The sequence below is a fragment of the Ovis aries genome, chromosome 16 (genome assembly GCF_016772045.2).
Source record: "Ovis aries strain OAR_USU_Benz2616 breed Rambouillet chromosome 16, ARS-UI_Ramb_v3.0, whole genome shotgun sequence".
NCBI classification, from domain to species: domain Eukaryota; kingdom Metazoa; phylum Chordata; class Mammalia; order Artiodactyla; family Bovidae; genus Ovis; species Ovis aries.
Window position 1 is genome coordinate 40,276,811 of NC_056069.1, and position 22,584 is coordinate 40,299,394.

Consider the following 22,584-nt stretch of genomic DNA (forward strand, 5'->3'; position numbering starts at 1 on the left):
AAAATGTGAAATAGATCACCAGTTCAGGTTCGATGCATGAGGCAGGGTGCTCAGGACTGGTGCGCTGGGATGACCCTGAGGGATGGGATGGGGAGGGAGGTAGGAGGTAGGGTCAGGATGGGGAATACATGTACACCTATGGCTGATTCATGTGAATATATGGCAAAAACCACCACAATATTGTAAAGCAATTAGCCTCCAATAAAAAAAAAAAAGAATGCACCCAGCATAAAAAAAAAAAAAAGAAAATGAATGAGAAACTTGATCACAAATGAGTGAGAGCCAGCTCTGAGCCAGAAATCAACATTTTGTACCTGTAGGACAATATGCATGCATGCTAAGTCACTTCAGTCATGTCTGACCCTTTGTGACTCTATGGACTATAGCCTGCCAGGTTTCTCTGTCCATGGGATTTTCCAGACAAGAACAGTGGAGTGGGTTGCCATGCCCTCCTCCAGGGGGAAGAGCCAGTGTCTCTTATGTCTCCTGCACTGGCAAATGGGTTCTTTACCACTAGTGCCACATAAGGGTAAAATGTAAAGTCAAGCCTCTAAAGGATCCACATCAGAGGATGAGGGCATAGTGGAGTTGGATAGTGGAGCAGCAGCCTTGTCAGTGTTTCTCCTGAATCAGCACCAGTGACACATTTTCTTCTGAAAATGAGGAAAAATCATTGACCTTTAACTATAGCATCAAAGAGGATCTGTGCTCTTCATTGTTATTCCAATAGAGAATGAAAGAAAAGATGTTCCTGAGTTAAGGAAATTTGAAACAACATAGTGAAAAGTAGCCACATTTTTGTGTGTGTGTGAGATTGTTAGTTTCTGAAATCCAGTATAATAGAACACAAGAGGACTCTCAGGTATCGGCCAATGAATGAAAATTACATATTTGGACTGTTAGGAAAATGATACAGTGAATTGATTTTGAAAAAAAAGTGCTTTTCCTATTTTGTGTCTCCAAAATACCCTGATGGCTGTTGGTTGTCATGGGCAACATCTGCTCCTTGTCTCCCATTGTTTAGTATCATTCATGCTCTAGAGGAGTGAGTCATTTGGTTTTTGGTGCAATTTTACTTCCTGATCTAAGCACCTGAATACAGAAAAGCTCTTGTATATACTCATGTGGGTGCAAAACAAAAAAAAAAAATAGTGATGAAACGTATAGCCAGTTGGTGCTACCTATACCTGTATTTTGGAAATTCTGCTTTGTTAGAACTAGAGACCCTGAATGAGAAGAGCTAAAATGGCATAGCTGCCTCAGTGTTGTGACAGGTGCTTAGTTTGTAGTCCCCACACCTGCCAGATTCAGGGTTGGATTTGTGTCTGTTGGACTCTGATGGCTCAAGTAGCCGGATTTAAAAAAAAAAGATTTGGTTCTGCTTAACTTTTCACTGATTTATAAGCAATGATTGTGTGCAGACATCACTTTGCTGACAAAGGTCTGTATAGTCAAAACTATGGTTTTTCTAGTAGTCATGTATGTATGTGAGAGTTAAACCATAAAGAAGGCTGAGCGCTGAAGCATTGATACTTTTGAACTGTGGTGCTGGAGAAGACTCTTGAGAGTCTCTTGGGCAGCAAGGAGATCAAACCAGTCAATCCTGAAGGAAATCAACCCTGATTATTCATTGGAAGGACTGATGCTGAATCTCCTCTACTTTGGCCACCTGATGTGAAGAGCCTCCTCACTGGAAAAGACCCTGATGCTGGGAAAGATTAAGGGCAGGAGGAGAAGGGGATGACAGAAGATGAGGTGGTTGGATGGCATCACTGACTCAATGGACATGAGTCTGAGCAAACTCAGGGAGATAGTGACGGACAGGGAAGTCTAGGGTGCTGCAGTTCATGGAGTCACAAAGAACTGGACACAACTTAGTGTTGAACAGCAACAAATTGCGTGCCTCCTTTTGGCATAACATAGCAGTAGATACTAAAGAAATGAGAGTTATAAAAGTAGACACAGATTTCATTCACTTTTGGAGTGATTGTTTTGCATCTGTAACTGGTTTGAGACTGTGTATACCATGTGAGGGAATTATACTGAGTGCCATCTGCTGAATTCGTCTGCCTGGGCTGTAAGCCTCCATTCTCCATCTTTTATAACTCTCATTTCTTTAGTATCTACTGCTATGTTATGCCAAAAGGAGGCACGCAATTTGTTGCTGTTCAACACTAAGTTGTGTCCAGTTCTTTGTGACTCCATGAACTGCAGCACCCTAGACGTCCCTGTCCGTCACTATCTCCCTGAGTTTGCTCAGACTCATGTCCATTGAGTCAGTGATGCCATCCAACCACCTCATCTTCTGTCATCCCCTTCTCCTCCTGCCCTAATCTTTCCCAGCATCAGGGTCTTTTCCAATGAGGAGGCTCCTGTGATATTATTTGAGCTCTAAACTGAGTAGCTACCACCTTGACCAACACACTGACTTCTGTCCCCCCATCAAACTCTGTACTACAGAGTTGCTATTAGTTGCTTAGTTGATGGGTATCCTTGGTGACAACAATGTGTTCATGACAACAGCTCTGTGCAGAGCACTTGATCTGTGCCAGGCAGTGAGTACTTTATACCTTCCCAGGCTTCCCTTAAAAGCTACCAGAGGATAATGTACAGCAGAGTTTTGGCAGATTTGCTAAGCAGCCAATGGCGGAAGAACCATCATAGATTCAAACATTTGGAATAAGCATAAAGACTCCATCAAACCTTTTAGTTTTCAAATTCAATTCCAGGGCTTCCAAAAATGTTTGAGTCTAATTTCATTTTTCTAAAAATCAATTTAATTGAAAAATTAGTTTTTAAAAATGCAGTAAGGAATAATGGTTACATTCAAAAAATAGTATATGTTGTTTTAACATATTGAAAACCATCAGTATATTAACTTATACATATTAATTTGGTGTTCTACAGACCTTAGAATAAAAGTCTCTCATCAACACAATTCAATTGAGAAATATCCTGAGATTACAGATCAAGTTGTTTTAAACTGTTATCATATCATTTACAGCCGTTTGTGTGAGTCAAGATTTTTCAATGCTATGCAAACAAATAAAAGTTGACACTAATGGTAAAGAACCCACCTGCCAATGCAGGAGACTTAAGAGACTTGAGTTCTTTCCCTGGGTTGAGAAGATCCCCTGGAGGAGGGCATGGCAACCCACTCCAGTATTCTTGCCTGGAGAATCCCCACCCATGGACAGAGGAGCCTGGCGGGCTATGGTCCATAGGTTCGCAGAGTCAGACATGACTGAAGCAACTTCACGCATGTGCAAACAAACAAAAAAACCCATAGAAAAAAATTAGGTGCTGCAACCATATAAGTCTGTAACTGCCATCTGTAAACTTGATTTCAGATTTTTCTGTTCATCTTAATAGTTTCTTTGGATCCCACTGAACTATTCTTAAGCATTATATACTTGAACTTACAAAATTTATGCTTCATAAAATTCTGATTTTTTTATCTGCTTTATTTGCAAGATCTTATTTGAAAAAAGAAAAATAATTCTTCTGCCTACAGGGTTTGAAAAGGTCTAATTTAGATCAACTTATGTTCTAGTATAGGCATTTTCTTTACCAGCTCTCCTAGCCAGAGAAAAAAGAAAAGGCAGCCAAACTCCCCTTGATCACATTCATGGGAGCACCAGTATGAAGAGATGTGGCTATATGTTTTTTCACTAACCTCCATCCCCATCCTTCAGAGATGAAGAAACTGTCACAGAGAGAACAGTAACTTAGTCAGGGTTATAGAGTCTTATATAATAGAGGTGGAACTGAAGAATAAAGTCTGTTTGATTAAGAAGCTTAGATACTTACACTAATTTATGTAGATTCTTAGGGACTTGATTAGCCTATGTTAATCAGAAATATGTTTATATCCTTCATCTTCTATTAGGGGATGGCCAAGACCTTATCTTGGCGCTATCACTTTCTTGGCATCTCTCTTCCTTTTTTGGATGTTTTTCTCAGCACCTCCAAATAACTCCTCATTAAGGCTAATTTTTTAGTTGTTGCTTCTAAATATCTCAGCCCTAGTAATGCTTTGTGCCAGTGAGGTTTCCAGCCAATGTGGAGGATCTGACATGAGGTCAGACCTCAGTCTGTATCTCCTGAAATAGGATCTTTCAGGAACATACTTAAGGAATTGTTGCAGTTACGTTCCCTAGGAAACAGATTCTGAGATGGATACTAGCATGCAGGAAGTTCAACAGGCGCAGAAGAGGGAAGGAAAAGGGGTTAGGCAGGGACAGAACCCGGGCTACAGTGCAGTCTCAGCTGAGGGCTTCTCCACCCCCATGGGGAGCTCTACAGCTGGAAGGACCTTCAGAGTTGCCACAGTTGGTCATGCACCACAACCACTGAGTCCCATGTGCCACAACAAGAGAAGCCACCACAATGAGAAGCTCGTGAACTGCTACTAGAGAGTAGCTGCCGTAAGAGAGAAAGCTCATTCGTAGCAATGGAGACCCAGTGTTTAAATGAGAATGACACTGTGCTGCGCATCCCAGGAGATCTTCTAGCCAGATGGCTCTCGTTTCACAAACTAGGAATCTGTGGCTTAAGGAGGGAAAATGATGGAATAATAAGGGTGATGTTTGTGGACACCTCAAAACCATTCACAGCCCCCCTCCCCTTCACTTTCCTCTACAATTGAAAAGAGGAAAGTAGAAGACTTGCTAATCTGTATTCCCAGGAGCCCCAGTTCCAGCCAGAGAGATAAAGAGGGCAGCCTCAGTGGGTCAGCCCTCTGAGAAGGGTTTTAATGGTTTTGACGCAGCTGCCCTCAGCCCCAATCCCATCTTTCTGCCTTTCATTCTTCTCTTGCTGCTTGTCCCTTTGCAATGACGCTCAGACAGCCAAGAGGGAGATAGAAGGAAGATAGCCCCCAAATTTCTGTTGTGCGGGGAAAATAAACTGCTGCCCTTTAAAACAAGGCAGCGCATTTTTTTGCTGCTTTACAGAAAAACTTATCACTACCTGATAACGAGAACAGACATCTTCCCTGGTGGCTCAGTTGGTAAAGAATCTGCCTGGAAGGCAGGAGACCCAGGTTCAGTCCCTGCATCAGGGAAGATTCCCTGGAGAAGAGAATAGCTACCCACGCCAGTCTTCTTACCTGGAGAATTCCATGGAAAGAGGAGCCTGACAGACTGAGGTCCATGGGTCGCAATGAGTCAGACATGACTGAGCAACTAACACTTTCTTTCAATGAGAAGAGCTTATATTCAACTTATATCATTATTTGTTCTGTACACCTACTTTACTCATATGCATTTTCTTAATTTTAACTCCGTAAGAAAATCCTATGTGGGAATTTAAGTTTTTGACCTAATTTTTATGGGTATGCTAATAGATTTAGAGAATAAATAACTTCTTAAATTCATACTATACGATAGAGTCAAGAGTTAGCCCAGGCTACACTCTGCAGCCTAAACATTAACCATGAAAACAGAGACGGGGATAAGTCCATTATCTTAAGAACAACGCATTGAATTTTAAATTTTACCTACGGTGATGTTCATGTTTGTTTGTGTGTTTTTTTTAAGACAGATGATTTTATAGCCAAGGGGCTGTGGTGGGAGGAAAAGAGCCCCAATGACCAGTGACTGCTTGTATTATGACAAATGCTAGGTTTGTTAAACTTATGTCTCTTGCCTTTGAAAATCAATTTTTTTAAACATTTAAGCATTATGACAAAATTATTATGTTTGGTAAACAATTTAAGTTGCCAGTCCAAATTTAGTGTCACAGTTCCTAACCATTTTAGGTAAAAGACATAAACATACAGCAAACATTATGACAGCAAGCATACAGCAAACATTAGTACATTCAGCGTCATCTAAAACATCAGTGAAGTGGGTTTAATTCATTTTTAACAATTCTATTCCTATTTTCATGCCTTTCTATGGTTATAGTAGAATATATTAATTTTAACACCTCCTAATGTTTAATATGTATTTTTATATATTTGGAGATTACAATATTACCTTATCAGAAAGTGAAAGCATACTATTTTAGATCAGCCAAAGTTACAGAGTTTTGGTAATTATTTGACTGATTTTGGGTTGGATTTTTGGTCAGGACTTTTTGTTTAATTTTTTCTTCCCCTCAAACTGATCTGAGGCTGGTCTTAAACTGAGCTGCTTTTTTAAGTTAAATGTTACTTGTTAAAACAATAAAACAGTTTAAATTTGGCCTTTTGCTTAAGGTTTCGTATTTCTTAGAATCTAGCAAGAAGCTGCACACACACATCACAGATCTCTTCTGCACGTGCACGTGCCCCACCATCCCATCAGACTTCACTGAGAAGGCACAGGTGAAAAGCAAAAGTCAGTCGTGTCCGACTCTTTGCGACCCCTTGGACTACGCTGCCCATGGGATTCTCCAGGCCAGAATACTGGGGTGGGTATCTTTGCCCTTCTCCAGGGGATCTTCCCAACCCAGGGATCAAACCTAGTTCTCCCACATTGCAGGCAGATTCTTTACCAGCTGAGCCACCAAGGAAGCCCAAGAACACTCAAGTGGGGAGCCTATCCTTTCTCTAGTGGACCTTCCTGACCCAGGAATCAAACCAGGGTTGACGTAAGTGCAGATGTACAATTAGTAAGAGTTTTAAGACACGAGAACAGAGCTTTCAACCAAGTGTGAGGCCCTGGGTGACTGCACAGGAGTCATACCCGAGGAGCCCTGCCTGTAAATGGATTTTAGAAACTGGATTTTTTTTTAATGGTGAAGCTCAAGTTGCAACCTACTGACGGATCGTGAGATGCCTGCAAACTTTTCCTTGACCTAAGAAGTCATTTGTATCCCTCTTAGCAAGTTTTAGTTTCATTTCTAATAATCACTTCTGCAGGTCATTATCCAAAAACGTTGGGCTGCCCTGTTTCAGCAGAATTGAAAATGCAGCCTTCGATTCAGAGAGTACATTCAGTTCCCTCAGCTTCCTTTGGGAGGATTTATCAGACAGGGTGAGGGCAGAGCTCACCAGTCTATTAGTTTTGGAGTTTTCACTCAGCTGAACTGTAAATGCATAGAAAAGCTGGAGGGGAAATACCACATGAGCTGGACGAAAAGGATGTGTGAGGAAAGATGAGTGTACCTAAGGTGGTAAAACACGCTACTCTGGATATTGTGGAAGAAGTGAGTTAGGTTTCTAGTACAGACTCTCTGATGGTTGTGGTGACCTTTGAGAACTAAGATTATCCATTGCTCCTCTGTGCAGGGCCCTGTGTCACAGGCCCACCTGATGACATTACTCAGAACACCGTGACAGACAGAGGCCAGAGGAAAGGGCAGGGAAACAGGACTCCAGGGCTGCCTTGAAAACTGCCTCAGAACCCTGAGCCTTTAATTCACAATGGCTGCTTTCAAGTATGGGTTCCTTCTGGCCTTGGGCACACCGGTGGGTCATAGGTGCGCAGGTTCTGGGAGTCACAGCAGCGGGTCTGTGTTTTACTCTTGCTTTTAGCACAGATTATTTACTAGGTATTCCTAGACTCCATAGTGCATGCTCAGTTGTCCAACTCTTTGTGTCCCCATGAACTGTAGCCCTCCAGGCTCCTCTGTCCATGGGATTTCCCAAGCAAGAATACTGGAGTGGGTTCCTATTTCCTCCTCCAGAGGATCTTTCTGACCCATGGATCAAACCCTTATCTCCTGCAGCACCTGCATTGCAGGCAGATTCTTTACCACTAAGCCACCAGGGAAGCCCTAAGACTCCATAGGCCAATGAACTTATGTTCCATAGAAATCTATGTTTCTTCCTTGCAGTGTACTTCAGTTAGCCTGTCTAACCATAAAGGATGTGCTAATCCAGTATCACAGAAGGAAGATGAAAGGAAATCTTGAAATGAGGGCCCTTCTTCATGGAATGAGACCTTCCCCATTGTCTTGATTGAGGGCCAAGATATTATTTATAAAGAAATATATGCTTCTTATTTAAAAATGCAAGCATATATAATAAAATGAAATAAAAATGAATTCTTCTTAGCCCAGCACACTTGTTCCTCAGAGGCAAGCATTGTTAACAGCAGATTTCCATTTAAACACAAATGGACTCATACTTTGCCAGTTCTGCTAGTTTTCCACTCATGGAGTGGAACACTATTACCTTATTCCTCTTAGTGACTGCATTAGCCTTCCGTTATGTAAATACAGCTTAATTGATGTGTCTGTTTCTTCCTGGATAAACAGCTGCCATGAACATCCTTGACCTCTGTCATTAAGTTCAAGGTTCATTTTTTTTTTTTTTTTTTACTTTACAATACTGTATTGGTTTTGCCATATATTGACATGAATCCACCACAGGTGTACATGAGTTCCCAACCCTGAGCCCCTCTCCCACCATTCTCCCCATATCATCTCTCTGGATCATCCCAGTGCACCAGCCCCAAGCATCCTGTATCCTATATCGAACCTAGACTAGCGATTCATTTCTTACATGATAGTATACATGTTTCAATGCCATTCTCCCAAATCATCCCACCCTCTCCCTCTCCCACAGAGTCCAAAAGTCTGTTCTTTACATCTGTGTCTCTTTTGCTCTCTCGCATACAGGGTCATCATTTCCATTCTTCTAAATTCCATATATATGTGTTAGTATACTGTATTGGTGTTTTTCTTTCTGGCTTACTTCACTCTGTACAATCGGCTCCAGTTTCATCCACCTCATTAGAACTGATTCAAATGTATTCTTTTTAATGACTGTGAAATACTCCATTGTGTATATGTACCACAGCTTTCTTATCCATTCTTCTGCTGATGGACATCTAGGTTGCTTCCATGTCCTGGCTATTATAAACAGTGCTGCGATGAACATTGGGGTACATGTGTCTCTTTCAGTTCTGGTTTCCTTGGTGTGTATGTGCAGCAGTGGGATTGCTGGGTCATATAGTTTTTAAAATTTACTTTTGGTTGTGCTGGGTCTTTGTTGCTACGTGGGCTTTCTCTAGTTGCAGAGAGGGGAGTGCTAGTCTTTGTTACATTGGTGGGCTTCTCACTGCAGTTACTTCTCCTGTTGCTGAGCACAGGCTCTAAGGCATGTAGCCCTCATTAGTTGTGGCGCCTGGGCCTGGTTGACCAGGGTGTGGGGATCTTCCTGGATCAGAGATCAAAGCCGTGTCCCTTGCATTGGCAGGCAAATTCTTACACACTGGACCACCAGGGAAGCCCCTCAAGGCTCATTTTTATGACTGAGTGGATGATCTCTCAGAATGGAGTTGATCTGTTTGCCACTCTGTCCAGAAGTTTCTCCCTAACAGTGTTGATCACTACCACAGCTGTTACTAAGTACTCATGGGTTAAGAGCCTTTTCTGAGTGTGATAATCTACTAGTATTCACTGGGAAAGGTTAATGGTAATCACATTAAAACAACTGCTGTATGCCAAATACCTTATTCCAGGTTTCAGGGTATTGTCCCCTGACAGTCCGTTCCATGCAAAGACCAAGAAGGCCCTGGGCAAGACGGAAGCATCAGGGCTAGAATTTGAACCCCTATGACTCTAACTCCAAAGATCGTGTGAAGGAGAGACTCCCAGGTTGTGCTTATTTCTGCTCCTCTTTCTCCTTTCAGTCCTCACCAGCATGTGTCCTGGCTCCTCTTTCTCACAGCGTGCTTGGCGGTAGTAGCTGATCAATGCACAGATGCCTGCAGTGCTCTTGAGGACATCGCAGTCTGGTTGAGGGGACTGTAAAATCTGTAGTCTTAGAAGCACAGAGCTGTGGAGACCTCAATGGGCATTGTAGGAGTGGAATAGCTTTGAACCAGGTCCACAGTCACAGAGAAGAAAAGTCATGGGGCCATCTATTGACCTAGCAGGGTGTAGAATTCTTTATATTAAATTGACAAGACAGCAGTTGTTTAGAAAATAGTAAAACAAAGCATGAAATCAGTGCAGAATTGATTAGAAATGGCATCATGGAATAATCTGAAGGAGAAGAGGATATTTCAAGAAAGATTTGTGTATGTGTAGGTACGAGAATTTGAGGCAGTGTTACAAAACACAGGTCTTTTGACTGTTCTGAAAGAGGATTGGAAAGACAACTGCATAGCTTATGGGGCAAGGACCTTCAGAATTCACCACGTCATGATAAGGAGGTGTAATCAACAACTATGGCAGCTGTCACTTGTCAAACACTTATTGTACACCAGGTACCATGCTGAGTGCTTGACATACAATCTCTGCCTTAATCTTCACATTTACCCTGCAAAGTAGATATCATTATCCCCAATTTTCAGATGAGGGACTGAGTCACAGAAAGATTAAGTAATTTTCTCAAGGTAATATTAGACCTTTATGAATTTTTATTTCTCTGCTCTCTGTAGAAGTCATGGCTCCAGAGGCTAGTGATTCTCACCATATATCAGTTCAGTTCAGTTCATTTCAGTCACTCAGTCGTGTCCGACTCTTTGTGACCCCATGAATCGCAGCACGCCAGGCCTCCCTGTCCATCACCAACTCCCGGAGTTCACTCAGACTCACGTCCATCGAGTCAGTGATGCCATCCAGCCATCTCATCCTCTGTCGTCCCTTTCTCCTCCTGCCCCCAATCCCTCCCAGCATCAGAGTCTTTTCCAATGAGTCAACTCTTCGCATGAGGTGGCCAAAGTGTTGGAGTTTCAGCTTTAGCATCATTCCTTCCAAAAGAAATCCCAGGGCTGATCTCCTTCAAAATGGACTGGTTGGATCTCTTTGCAGTCCAAGGGACTCTCAAGAGTCTTCTCCAACATCACACTTCAAAAGCATCAATTCTTCGGTGCTCAGCCTTCTTCACAGTCCAACTCTCACATCCATACATGACCACTGGAAAACCATAGCCTTGACTAGACGGACCTTAGTCGGCAAAGTAATGTCTCTGCTTTTGAATATGCTATTTAGGTTGGTCATAACCTTTCTTCCAAGGAGTAAGCTATGTTTAAGACCCATGAAAGATTTTTAAAATGGAGTTCAGTGGGTATTCTTCCAAGTTTGTTTCTCAGATGTGATCTGTGAATAAATGCATTGTCTAAGAGCAAAAAAGAGTAGTTACTTGAAAGGTCTCGTTAAAGCATTTCTTTTTTGTTAAAAATAATTCTCTGTGTGTACATTAGGGGCTAATAGAGTGAGCGCTAAGCTGAACCATCAGCTTTTACTCTGTCACTCATACTGTGAGATCTTGGAACACTTTATCTCTCTGGGCCTAAAATTTTCTCTTTTAAATGGAGATAATAAGAGAACTAACATAGGAGATGGCAAGAGTGAACGTCGACATTCTAGGAATCAGCGAACTAAAATGGACTGGAATGGGTGAATTTAACTCAGATGACCATTACATCTACTACTGCGGGCATGATTCCCTCAGAAGAAATGGAGTAGCCATCATGGTCAATAAAAGAGTCCGAAGTGCAGTACTTGGATGCAATCTCAAAAACAACAGAATGATCTCTCTTCATTTCCAAGGCAAACCATTCAATATCACGGTAATCCAAGTCTATGCCCCAACCAGTAACACTAAAGAAGCTGAAGTTAAATGGTTCTATGAAGACCTACAAGACCTTTTAGAACTAACACCCCCAAAAAGATGTCCTTTTCATTATAGGGGACTGGAATGCAAAAGTAGAAAGTCAAGAAACACCTGGAGTAACAGGCAAATTTGGCCTTGGAATGCGGAATGAAGCAGGGCAAAGACTAATAGAGTTTTGCCAAGAAAATGCACTGGTCATAGCAAACACCCTCTTCCAACAACACAAGAGAAGACTCTACACATGGACATCATCAGATGGTCAACACCGAAATCAGATTGATTATATTCTCTGCAGCAAAAGATGGAGACGCTCTATACAGTCAACAAAAACAAGACCAGGAGCTGACTGTGGCTCAGATCATGAACTCCTCATTATCAAATTCAGACTGAAATTGAAGAAAGTAGGGAAAACTTCCAGACCATTCAGGTGTGACCTAAATCAAATCCCTTATGATTATACAGTGAAAGTAAGAAATAGATTTAAGGCCTAGATCTGATAGATAGAGTGCCTGATGAACTATGGACAGAGGTTCGTGACATTGTACAGGAGACAGGAATCAAGACCATCCCCATGGAAAAGAAATGCGAAAGAGCAAAATAGCTGTCTGGGTAGGCCTTAGAAATAGCTGTGAAAAGAAGAGAAGCAAAAAGCAAAGGAGAAAAGAAAAGATATAAGCATCTGAATGCAGAGTTCCAAAGAATAGCAAGGAGAGATAAGAAAGCCTTCTTCAGCAATCAATGCAAAGAAATAGAGGAAAACAACAGAATGGGAAAGACTAGAGATCTCTTCAAGAAAATTAGAGATACCAAGGGAATATTTTATGCAAACATGGGCTCGATAAAGGACAGAAATGATAGGGACCTAACAGAAGCAGAAGATATTAAGAAGGGATGGCAAGAATACACAAAAGAACTGTATAAAAAAGATCTTTATGACCCAGATAATCACGATAGTATGATCTCTAATCTAGAGCCAGACGTCCTGGAATGTGAAATCAAGTGGGCCTTAGGAAGCATCACTATGAACAAAGCTAGTGGAGGTGATGGAATTCCAGTTGAGCTATTTCAAATCCTGAAAGATGTTGGTGTGAAGGTGCTGCACTCAATGTGCCAACAAATTTGGAAAACTCAGCAGTGGCCACAGGACTGGAAAAGGTCAGTTTTCATTCCAATCCCAAAGAAAGGCAATGCCAAAGAATGCTCAAACTACCGCACAATTGCACTCATCTCACACGCTAGTAAAGTAATGCTCAAAATTCTCCAAGCCAGGCTTCAGTAATACGTGAACCATGAACTTCCAGATGTTCAAGCTGATTTTAGAAAAGGCAGAGGAGCCAGAGATCAAATTGCCAACATCTGCTGGATCATCAAAAAGCAAGAGAGTTCCAGAAACACATCTATTCCTGCTTTATTGACTATGCCAAAGCCTTTGGCTGTGTGGATCACAATAAACTGTGGAAAATTCTGAAAGAGATGGGAATACCAGACCACCTGACCTGCCTCTTGAGAAATCTGTATGCAGGCCAGGAAGCAACAGTTAGAACTGTACATGGAACAACAGACTAGTTCCAAATAGGAAAAGCAGTACATCAAGGCTGTATATTGTCACCCTGCTTATTTAACTTATATGCAGAGAACATCATGAGAAACGCTGGACTTGAAGAAACACAAGCTGGAATCAAGATTGCTGGGAGAAATATCAATCACCTCAGATATGCAGATGACACCACCCTTATGGCAGAAAGTGAAGAGGAACTAAAAAGCCTCTTGATGAAAGTAAAAGAGGAGAGTGAAAAACTTGGCTTAAAGCTCAACATTCAGAAAACGAAGATCATGGCATCTGGTCCCCTCACTTCATGGGAAATAGATGGGGAAACAGTGGAAACAGTGTCAGACTTTATTTTTTGGGCTCCAAAATCATTGTAGATGGTGACTGCAGCCATGAAATTAAAAGACATTTACTCCTTGGAAGAAAAGTTATGAGCAACCTAGATAGCATATTCAAAAGCAGAGACATTACTTTGCCGACTAATGTCTGTCTAGTCAAGGCTATGGTTTTTCCAGTGGTCATGTATGGATGTGAGAGTTGGACTGTGAAGAAGGCTGAGCACCGAAGAATTGATGCTTTTGAAGTGTGGTATTGGAGAAGACTGTTGAGAGTCCATTGGACTGCAAGGAGATCCAACCAGTCCATTCTGAAGGAGATCAGCCCTGGGATTTCTTTGGAAGGAATGATGCTGAAGCTGAAACTCCAACACTTTGGCCACCTCATGCGAAGAGTTGACTCACTGGAAAAGACTCTGATGCTGGGAGGGATTGGGGGCAGGAGAAAAAGGGGACGACCGAGGATGAGATGGCTGGATGGCGTCACTGACTCGATGGACGTGGGTCTGAGTGAACTCCGGGAGTTGGTGATGGACAGGGAGGCCTGGCGTGCTGCAATTCATGCAGTCGTAAAGAGTCGGATACGACTGAGTGACTGAACTGAACTGAACTGAACTGAACATCCTGGGGTGGTTGTGATTGTTAGAATGACATAACGTAACGACTGCAAAGCACAAGATCTGGTAAATAATGTTCAGGTAATACACTGGCTGTTATTTTAACAAGCAAAAATTCCTGTTCGCTCACTAAATAAGTAACACCCACCAAATCTCTGAATAGTTTTATCCTTCAAGAAGTGAGTCAATCAGGACAAGCCCAGAGGGAATATAACTAAGGAAAACATTGGAACTTCACCAGTTTGGAATTCAAAATGCCTTTGGATGGGGGTTTTACTGGCCATAAGGACCCATTTTTACAGCCCTAAGCATGAGTGTTTTCTTAAAATTTGCATCCTTAGGCACCTCTGGGCTTTCCTTATGGCTCAACTGGTAAAGAATCCACCTGCAATGCGTAAGACCTGGGTTCGATCCTGGGGTTGGGAAGATCCCCTGGAGAAGGGAATGGCTACCCACTCCAGTATTCTGTCCTGGAGAATTCCATGGACTGTATAGTCCATGGGGTCACAAAGCGTCAGACATGACTGAGTGACTTTCACTTTTCAGTTTAGGCACCTCTAGTCCCAGCCTTCCCCAGCAGGCTGGAACAGGTAATTCCTTTAGAAAAGCTCCACAATAATTCAGGGGTGCTTCCTCTTTGGGTTTAATGTGTCCCAATATCAATACAAAATCTCAAATCTAAATTCTAAAGCTCACATCAAAGCCTCATTTAAAAGTGCTTCCCCTGCCTCTATCCTTCTGCTTGACAGCCTGATATTTCCTTAGTTGCTTCCCAGCTCACTTGGACTCAGCACACCTGGTTGGATGCTCTCATCTCTGAAAGAGCAGAATTGTTCCCAGGTGGCTACTCTAAGCACTTCTATTCCAATTCAGGCAGACAGAACTAATCATGCTGCCAGAAATGAAGATTTACAGTAATCCTGGGTTATGCCTTGTTCCTGGAGTCTACTGGTCCTTTGCTGTTAGCGCTTTGTGGAGTGATCTCTCCAACTCATGTTAACTTCATTCGTATTCTCAAACAAATTATCCACTGCACTTTATATAAAATCAGTTGGTATTCTTTATGCACTTTTACCTTTCTCCTTTGAGTTTTGAGCAGATGCTTTAGAAGCTCTGACTCAAATTTCTCCTGAGTTCCCGTGTTTGAGTTTTGCTCATAGTTAGATTTGTGTCAGTTGTGCATTTTTACTTCTTCACCACGTGGATCATGGCATCCCTGAGTACCCATGCCTAGAGTCCATTTGTTCATGGCAAATGGACCTAAATTATCTCCTTCAGAAATATCCTTTGACATTGAGGGCTTGTCACAACACCAAGAAATTAACAGCATTTCCCCAGTAGACAGACCCAGAAGAGATCCCAAAAGGACATTTCTGAAGGAAATAAGCTTAGATTTTTCACTTAAAAAGACATAATATTCAAAGAAAATTACTATTTGAATTATTATTATATACACATATAGGGCTTCCTAGGTGTCCTAGTGGTAAATAACCTGTCTGCCAACGCAGGAGACCTAAAAAACACGGATTCTATTCTTGGGTCATGGAACATCCCCTGGAGGAGGGCATGGCCACCAACTCCAGTATTTTTGCCTGGACAATCCCATAGGCAAAGGAGCCTGGCAGTCTACAATCCATAGCATGGCAAAGAGCTGAACATGACTGAAGCGACTTAGCATGCATGCATGTACATGTATTACCTATTACAATTTTTAAGGCAATTTATGTTTTGAAAGTTATCTCCTTTTCTGGTTATTCTAATTACTTCTAAATAGATATGAGTTTTGTTAAATAAATCTTTAGAACATTTATATGTAGGAGATCACCCATCTTCATTCACAAGGGAATAGAAAATTGAAGCTTAAAATGGATTCAATGCAGGACCTAGCATGGTAGGAGGGACCACTGTGATAAGCAGGTTGGCTTCTGCTTTGGATAAAACACAGATCTTTTGTTTCTATGTGGTTGTAAACCTGTGTCCAAGGACTTCTTGAAGAGAGTAAGGGAGAATATTTGTTGGGTTGGTTTATTATTGTGGCAGTGGTATTAGTCGGAGAAGGCAATGGCACCCCACTCCAGTACTCTTGCCTGGAAAATCCCATGGACGAAGGAGCCTGGTAGGCTGCAGTCCATGGGGTGGCTGAGAGTCGGATAGGACTGAGCGTCCTCACTTTCACTTTTCACTTTCCTGCATTGGAGAAGGAAATGGCACCCCACTCCAGTATTCTTGCCTGGAGAATCCCAGGGACGGGGGAGCCTAGTGGGCTGCCGTCTATGGGGTCACACAGAGTCGGATACGACTGAAGCGACTTAGCAGCAGCAGCAGCAGCAGTGGTATTAGTAATGAGCTGGCCCCCATAGAAGCATCTCCCGCAGCGGTCTGCTTACTTTGCTGCAAACAATAGGCAAGCGTCATGCTTGTCTGGAGTCTGGCATCTCTGGTTTCTATTACTTATTTTCTAGGTTAACCCCAGATACTCAGTACCTTATTTTTATAAGCACAGTTCAACACTGGGTTGAAAGGCTCCTCATTTGTAACAAAAGACAGCATTTTAAAGCAGTCTTCCCAATTTAATTGGTTGTAAACCTCTTTAAAAGAAAGAAGTTCCCATTACAGCATGTGTCATAGAAAGGACAGATTGATCTCCAGATTGATGACACCTGGGCGGGAGGGGTCCTGTGTACAAATCCTGGGGAAAGGGTGCTGAGCTGGGAAGCTAACGTGTGAGGATTTGTCTCTTTTTCACTTCAGCACGTCCTTGTGAGCTCTACTGCCGACCCATAGATGGCCACTTTTCCGAGAAAATGCTGGATGCTGTCATTGATGGTACCCCTTGCTTTGAAGGCGGCAACAGCAGAAATGTCTGTATTAATGGCATGTGTAAGGTATTGGGTATGTTTCCTTAATCTACAACTCTATAAAATCATGATTTTTTACTAATTTGGAAAGTTAGATGTTTCCATCTTTTGCTTTTGTGGTATTTGCATGTGGACTGGTATTGTTATAGTCTGTGAGACAAGACTTTTCAGTTTTCATCAAGGTCACAGTTAGAAACCAAATGTCCTCCTGCTGTTGTCTTCATTTCTTGAGCTATTGATGTGCTCTGTGATGTTTCAGGCATGGAGCTGAGTCAAACTGAAGAAGAATCAAATTATTCTTTGGAGGAATAATTCTTGGGAGGAATTATTAGGAGAAGGCAACTTGAATTATTTCAGTGACTTTGAATTCTCATTGGTTACTTGGCAACAGTAAGTTTGAGGAAAAACTAATAATTATATAGTGTTTTTCACAAAGCATTTTGATATTTAATTCACCTTGATCACCAGCATGATCAGAGAGATGGCATAATTATAGACTGATAATTATAAACCAGGTTTTCTGATATCAGTTTAACTTTTCACATTGACTCCATTAGGAAACTCTTGCCTTTATATAAATAACTTGGGTCTGATTTTTAATCAGACTTGACATCACCGACTCAATGGATATGGGTTAGAGCAAGCTCTGGGAGTTGGTGATGGACAAGGCAGCCTGGCGTGCTGCAGTCCATGGGGTCACAAGGAGTCAGACATGACCACGTGACCAAACTGATTTTTTAATGCATTTATATGTACAACCACTGTGGAATTCCTCCCACTGCTTACAGTCTGTTTTGCAAGGAACTAAGGAACAAGTTTTGAGATCCAGTACTTGGTCATAAACCTCAGTTTAAAGAGGAAGTGTTTTGGGGACTTTCCCTGATGGTCCCGTGATTAAGACTCAGTACTTCCACAGCTGGGGGCATGGGTTTGATCCCTGGTCAGGGAACTAAGATCCCACATGCCATGCGCCATGGCCAAAAATAAATAAAGAGAAGGTGTTTTTAATCAATGAAAGAAAAGCTATATAAAAATAATGAACTATTAGTAAAGCACAAGGGCTTAGTGCTTAGGCTCTAGAATATGAACCCAGTACCACTATTTCCAAGCTGTGTAACTCTATACATCTTTTTAAGACTCAGTTATCTTTCACAGAATTGAGATATTAACATATCTTTTTAGATTAAATAGAGTTTTATATGTAAAGCCCTTAACAGAGCCCATGGCACACCAAAACCTCTTAATATATTTTACTCATTTTTGCAAGTAATTGTCACAGTTTTTCTATTGGACTGAGTTATCATCATGAGAAGATCCTGGCCATCAGTGTTTAGCACTCTGGGAAGGTGAATTTATCACCCTGCCATTGCTGATGGACTTATTTCAGTCCTGACCAAAGCACAGGGAGGCAGTATATGTTTCCCAGGACTGAGTGAGCTAACAGCAGGTCATAATCAGACTCTAAATTAGAAGGAACTCAGGCAAAATTCTCTTCCTGACACACTAATTACCATTGTACCTACAAAGAGCCAAAAATAATTAATATATTTTAGGTTAGGTCTGTTCCCCAGAGTAGGAAAAAGTTTGGCTAATTTAGGCCCCAACAGCCCATGGCCATTTAATACAGTGGTTCTCAGGCCTGGCTGACTATTAAAATCAGCTGGAGAGCTTTTAAAAACCATACTGATGTCTGGTTCTATCTCCACCCTATTAATTCAGAATCACCTGGATGTGGAGACTAGGCATTGGTATTTTTAAGACTCCTCAGGTGATTGCCATATGCTGTTAAAGGCTGAGAACTTTAGTCATCAAGAAATGAATGTGATGCTAAAATTATCTGTTAGACTTAAATACCTTTGCCTGTATAGAGACTGTATTTAGCTTTTGATGGAGAAAGCAAGTAGTTTGTATGGAAATATAAGGGGTGTTGGGTATCTCTCTTGAAGGCAATTAAATCAGCTTAGTAGAATAAGTCAGATTCTCTCAGCTTGTTTTTTTCTTTCTGGTAACCAGTTAAGGTCTTTCAGAAACATTAATTACTCGCTTTCTGTGTGTACCACACTGAGCTAAGTTTTTAAGCTGAGAAAGTATGTCAAATCAAATTTACCTTAATAGCCTAAATGCAATTTATCTTTTAAAGATCCAGATTGTAGTCATTTTCAGCTTTTGTTAGTCTTCTTATTCATTTACTACAGTTTTTTTCAAAGGGAATTTGAACATGTATTGAAAGAAAAAGTTACACCATCAGAAAAAAATGTATATGGTGTCTGATTCATCTTTGTGTATATGAAAATGTTTGTTTATGGTCATATGAATACCTGCTATAGTTGCTTATACTCATATACTTAGCTATTTTGAAATTATGATACTTGCCACCATTTTGGCATGTTAGATTTGCAGATTTTGTTATCAAGGAAATTATTGAATGTTGATCAGAACTGAATTTTTGTAGGGGAAGTAACTCTGTGTTCCTCTCCCAATTTTTTTTTAACCTGTACTGGATTTCTAAGCTTCATTTTTTTTTCTATTTATTGAATTTTTGTATACTATTTCATTTACCCTCTGTATCTACACAAGGCTAAGATTTTAAGTAAAGTGGTATTTGCAGTCAACTTATTTTTTCCTGTCCTTTTTGGGGGAGGATTTACACTCATCTTCTGCTAGATTTTTTAGCGTTAATGGGTATAGCATCCTCAGAGTTCTTTCTCATTTAAAAATATGTATAAATTTGCTTTTATTCTTGAAGGACACTTGACTAGGTACAAAATTTGGAGCATCACACTGTCTTTCCCCCTAAATTTTGTAAACATTGCTCTTCTCTCTTCTGCTGTTGAATCTTATATGAAGTAAAGGGCTGGGCTAATATCTCTCCCTAGGTAATGTGGTATTCTTCTTTCTTTGTATGTAATTTACTTTTTATTGAAGTATAGTTGATTTACAGTGTTTCAGGTATTCAGCAAAGTAATTCAGTATGCTGTGCTGTGCTATGCATAGTTGTTCAGTCATGTCCAACTCTTTGCCACCCCATGGCCTGTAACCTGTCAGGTTCCTCTGTCTATGGGGATTCTCCAGGCAAGAATACTGGAGTGGGTTGCCATGCCCTCCTCCAGGGGATCTTCCCAACCCAGGGATTGAACCCAGGTCTCCCGCATTGCAGGTAGATACTGTCTGAGCCACCAGAAAAGACCAAGAATACTGGAGTCAGTAGCCTATGCCTTCTCTAGGAGATCTTCTGGACCCAGGAATCAAATTGGGGTCTCCTGTATGGTAGGAGGATTCTTTACCTGAGCTGATTCTTTAGCTCAGTTACCAGGGAATATATATATATATATATATATGCTTTTTAAGATTCTTATCCACTGTAGGTTATTACAAGGTATTGAATATTGTTCCTTATGCTAAATAGTAGGTAGAGATCAATAGGTAGCTTCTATACAGTAGCTTATTGTTTATCTATTTCATATAGGGTAGTTCAGCACAGTTCAGTTGCTCAGTCATGTCTGACTCTTTGCAACCCCATGAAATGCAGCATGCCAGGCCTCCCTGTCCATCACCAACTCCCAGAGTTCACTCAAACTCACGTTCATCGAGTCCGTGATGCCATCCAGCCATCTCATCCTCTGTCGTCCCCTTCTCCAGCCCCCAATCCCTCCCAGCATCAGAGTCTTTTCTAATGAGTCAACTCTTCGCATGAGGTGGCCAAAGTACTGGAGTTTCAACTTTAGCATCATTCCTTCCAAAGAATACCCAGGACTGATCTCCTTTAGAATGGACTGGTTGGATCTCCTTGCATTCCAAGGGACTCTCAAGAGTCTTCTCCAACACCATGGTTCAAAAGCATCCATTCTTCAGTGCCCAGCTTTCTTTATGGTCCAACTCTCATATCCATACGTGACTGCTGGAAAAACCATAGCCTTGACTAGACGGACTTTTGTTTAAAACGTTATATCTCTGATTTTCAATATGCTATCTAGGTTGGTCATAGCATTCCTTCCAAGGAGTAAGCGTCTTTTAATTTCATGGCTGCAGTCACCATCTGCAGTGATTTTGGAGCCCAAAAAATAAAGTCTGACACTGTTTCCACTGTTTCCCCATCTGTTTCCCATGAAGTGATGGGACCAGATGCCATGATCTTCGTTTTCTGAATGTTGAGTTTTGAGCCAAGTTTTTCACTCTCCTCTTTCACTTTCATCAAGAGGCTTTTTAGTTCCTCTTCACTTTCTGCCATAAGGGTGGTGTCATCTGCATATCTGAGGTTATTGATATTTCTCCCAGCAATCTTGATTCCAGCTTGTGCTTCTTCCTGTCCAGCGTTTCTCATGATGTACTCTGCATATAAGTTAAATAAGCAGGGTGATAATATACAGCCTTGATGTACTCCTTTTCCTATTTGGCACCAGTCTGTTGTTCCATGTCCAGTTCTAACTGTTGCTTCCTGACCTGCATATAGGTTTCTCAAGAGGCAGGTCAGGTGGTCTGGTATTCCCATCTCTTTCAGAATTGTAAACCGTTTATTGTGATCGACACAGTCAAAGGCTTTGGCATAGTCAATAAAGCAGAAATAGATATTTTACTGGAACTCTCTTACTTTTTTTTGATGATCCAGCAGATGTTGCCAATTTGATCTCTGGTTCCTCTGTCTTTTCTAAAACCAGCTTGAACATCAGGGAGTTCACGGTTCACGTATTGCTGAAGCCTGGCTTGGAGAATTTTGAGCATTACTTTACTAGCGTGTGAGATGAGTGCAATTGTGCGGTAGTTTGAGCATTCTTTGGCATTGCCTTTGTTTGGGATTGGAATGAAAACTGACCTTTTCCAGTCCTGTGGCCATTGCTGTGTTTTCCAAACTTGCTGGCATATTGAGTGCAGCACTTTCACAGTATCATCTTTCAGGACTTGAAAGAGCTCAACTAGAATTCCATCACCTCCACTAGCTTTGTTCATAGTGATGCTTCCTAAGGCCCACTTGACTTCACATTCCAGGATGTCTGGCTCTAGGTGAGTGATCACACCGTCATGATTATTTTGGTCATGAAGATCTTTTTTGTACAGTTCTTCTGTGTATTCTTGCCACCTCTTCTTAATATCTTCTGCTTCTGTTAGGTCCATACCATTTCTGTCCCTTATCGAGCCCATCTTTGCATGAAATGTTCCCTTGGTATCTCTAATTTTCTTGAAGAGATCTCTAGTCTTTCCCATTCTGTTGTTTTCCTCTATTTCTTTGCACTGATGGCTGAGGAAGGCTTTCTTATCTCTTCTTGCTATTCTTTGGAACTCTGCATTCAGATGCTTATATCTTTCCTTTTCTCCTTTGCTTTTCACTTCTCTTCTTTTCACAGCTATTTGTAAGGCCTCCTCAAACAGCCATTTTGCTTTTTTGCATTTCTTTTCCATGAGGATGGTCTTGATCCCTGTCTCCTGTACAATGTCATGAACCTCTGTCCATAGTTCATCAGGCACTCTATCTATCAGGTCTAGGCCCTTAAATCTATTTCTCACTTCCACTGTATAATCATAAGGGATTTGATTTAGGTCATATCTGAATGGTCTAGTGGTTTTCTCTACTTTCTTCAATTTAAGTCTGAATTTGGCAATAAGGAGTTCATGATCTGAGCCACAGTCAGCTCCTGGTCTTGTTTTTGCTGACTAAATAGAGCTTCTCCACCTTTGGCTGCAAGGAATATAATCAATCTGATTTTGGTGTTGACCATCTGATGATGTCCATGTG

The 22,584-nt window shown here is 41.4% G+C and overlaps 1 protein-coding gene across 1 annotated transcript in view; it reads left to right on the forward strand.

Annotated features, from left to right (window-relative positions):
- ADAMTS12 (ADAM metallopeptidase with thrombospondin type 1 motif 12) overlaps positions 1 to 22,584 on the forward strand; it is a 402,846-nt gene that overhangs the window by 248,638 nt on the left and 131,624 nt on the right. The window contains exon 13 of the mRNA XM_027980135.3: positions 16,750 to 16,883. Within this exon, the coding sequence (XP_027835936.2) occupies positions 16,750 to 16,883 (134 nt within the window). The remainder of the gene's footprint in view (positions 1 to 16,749; positions 16,884 to 22,584) is intronic.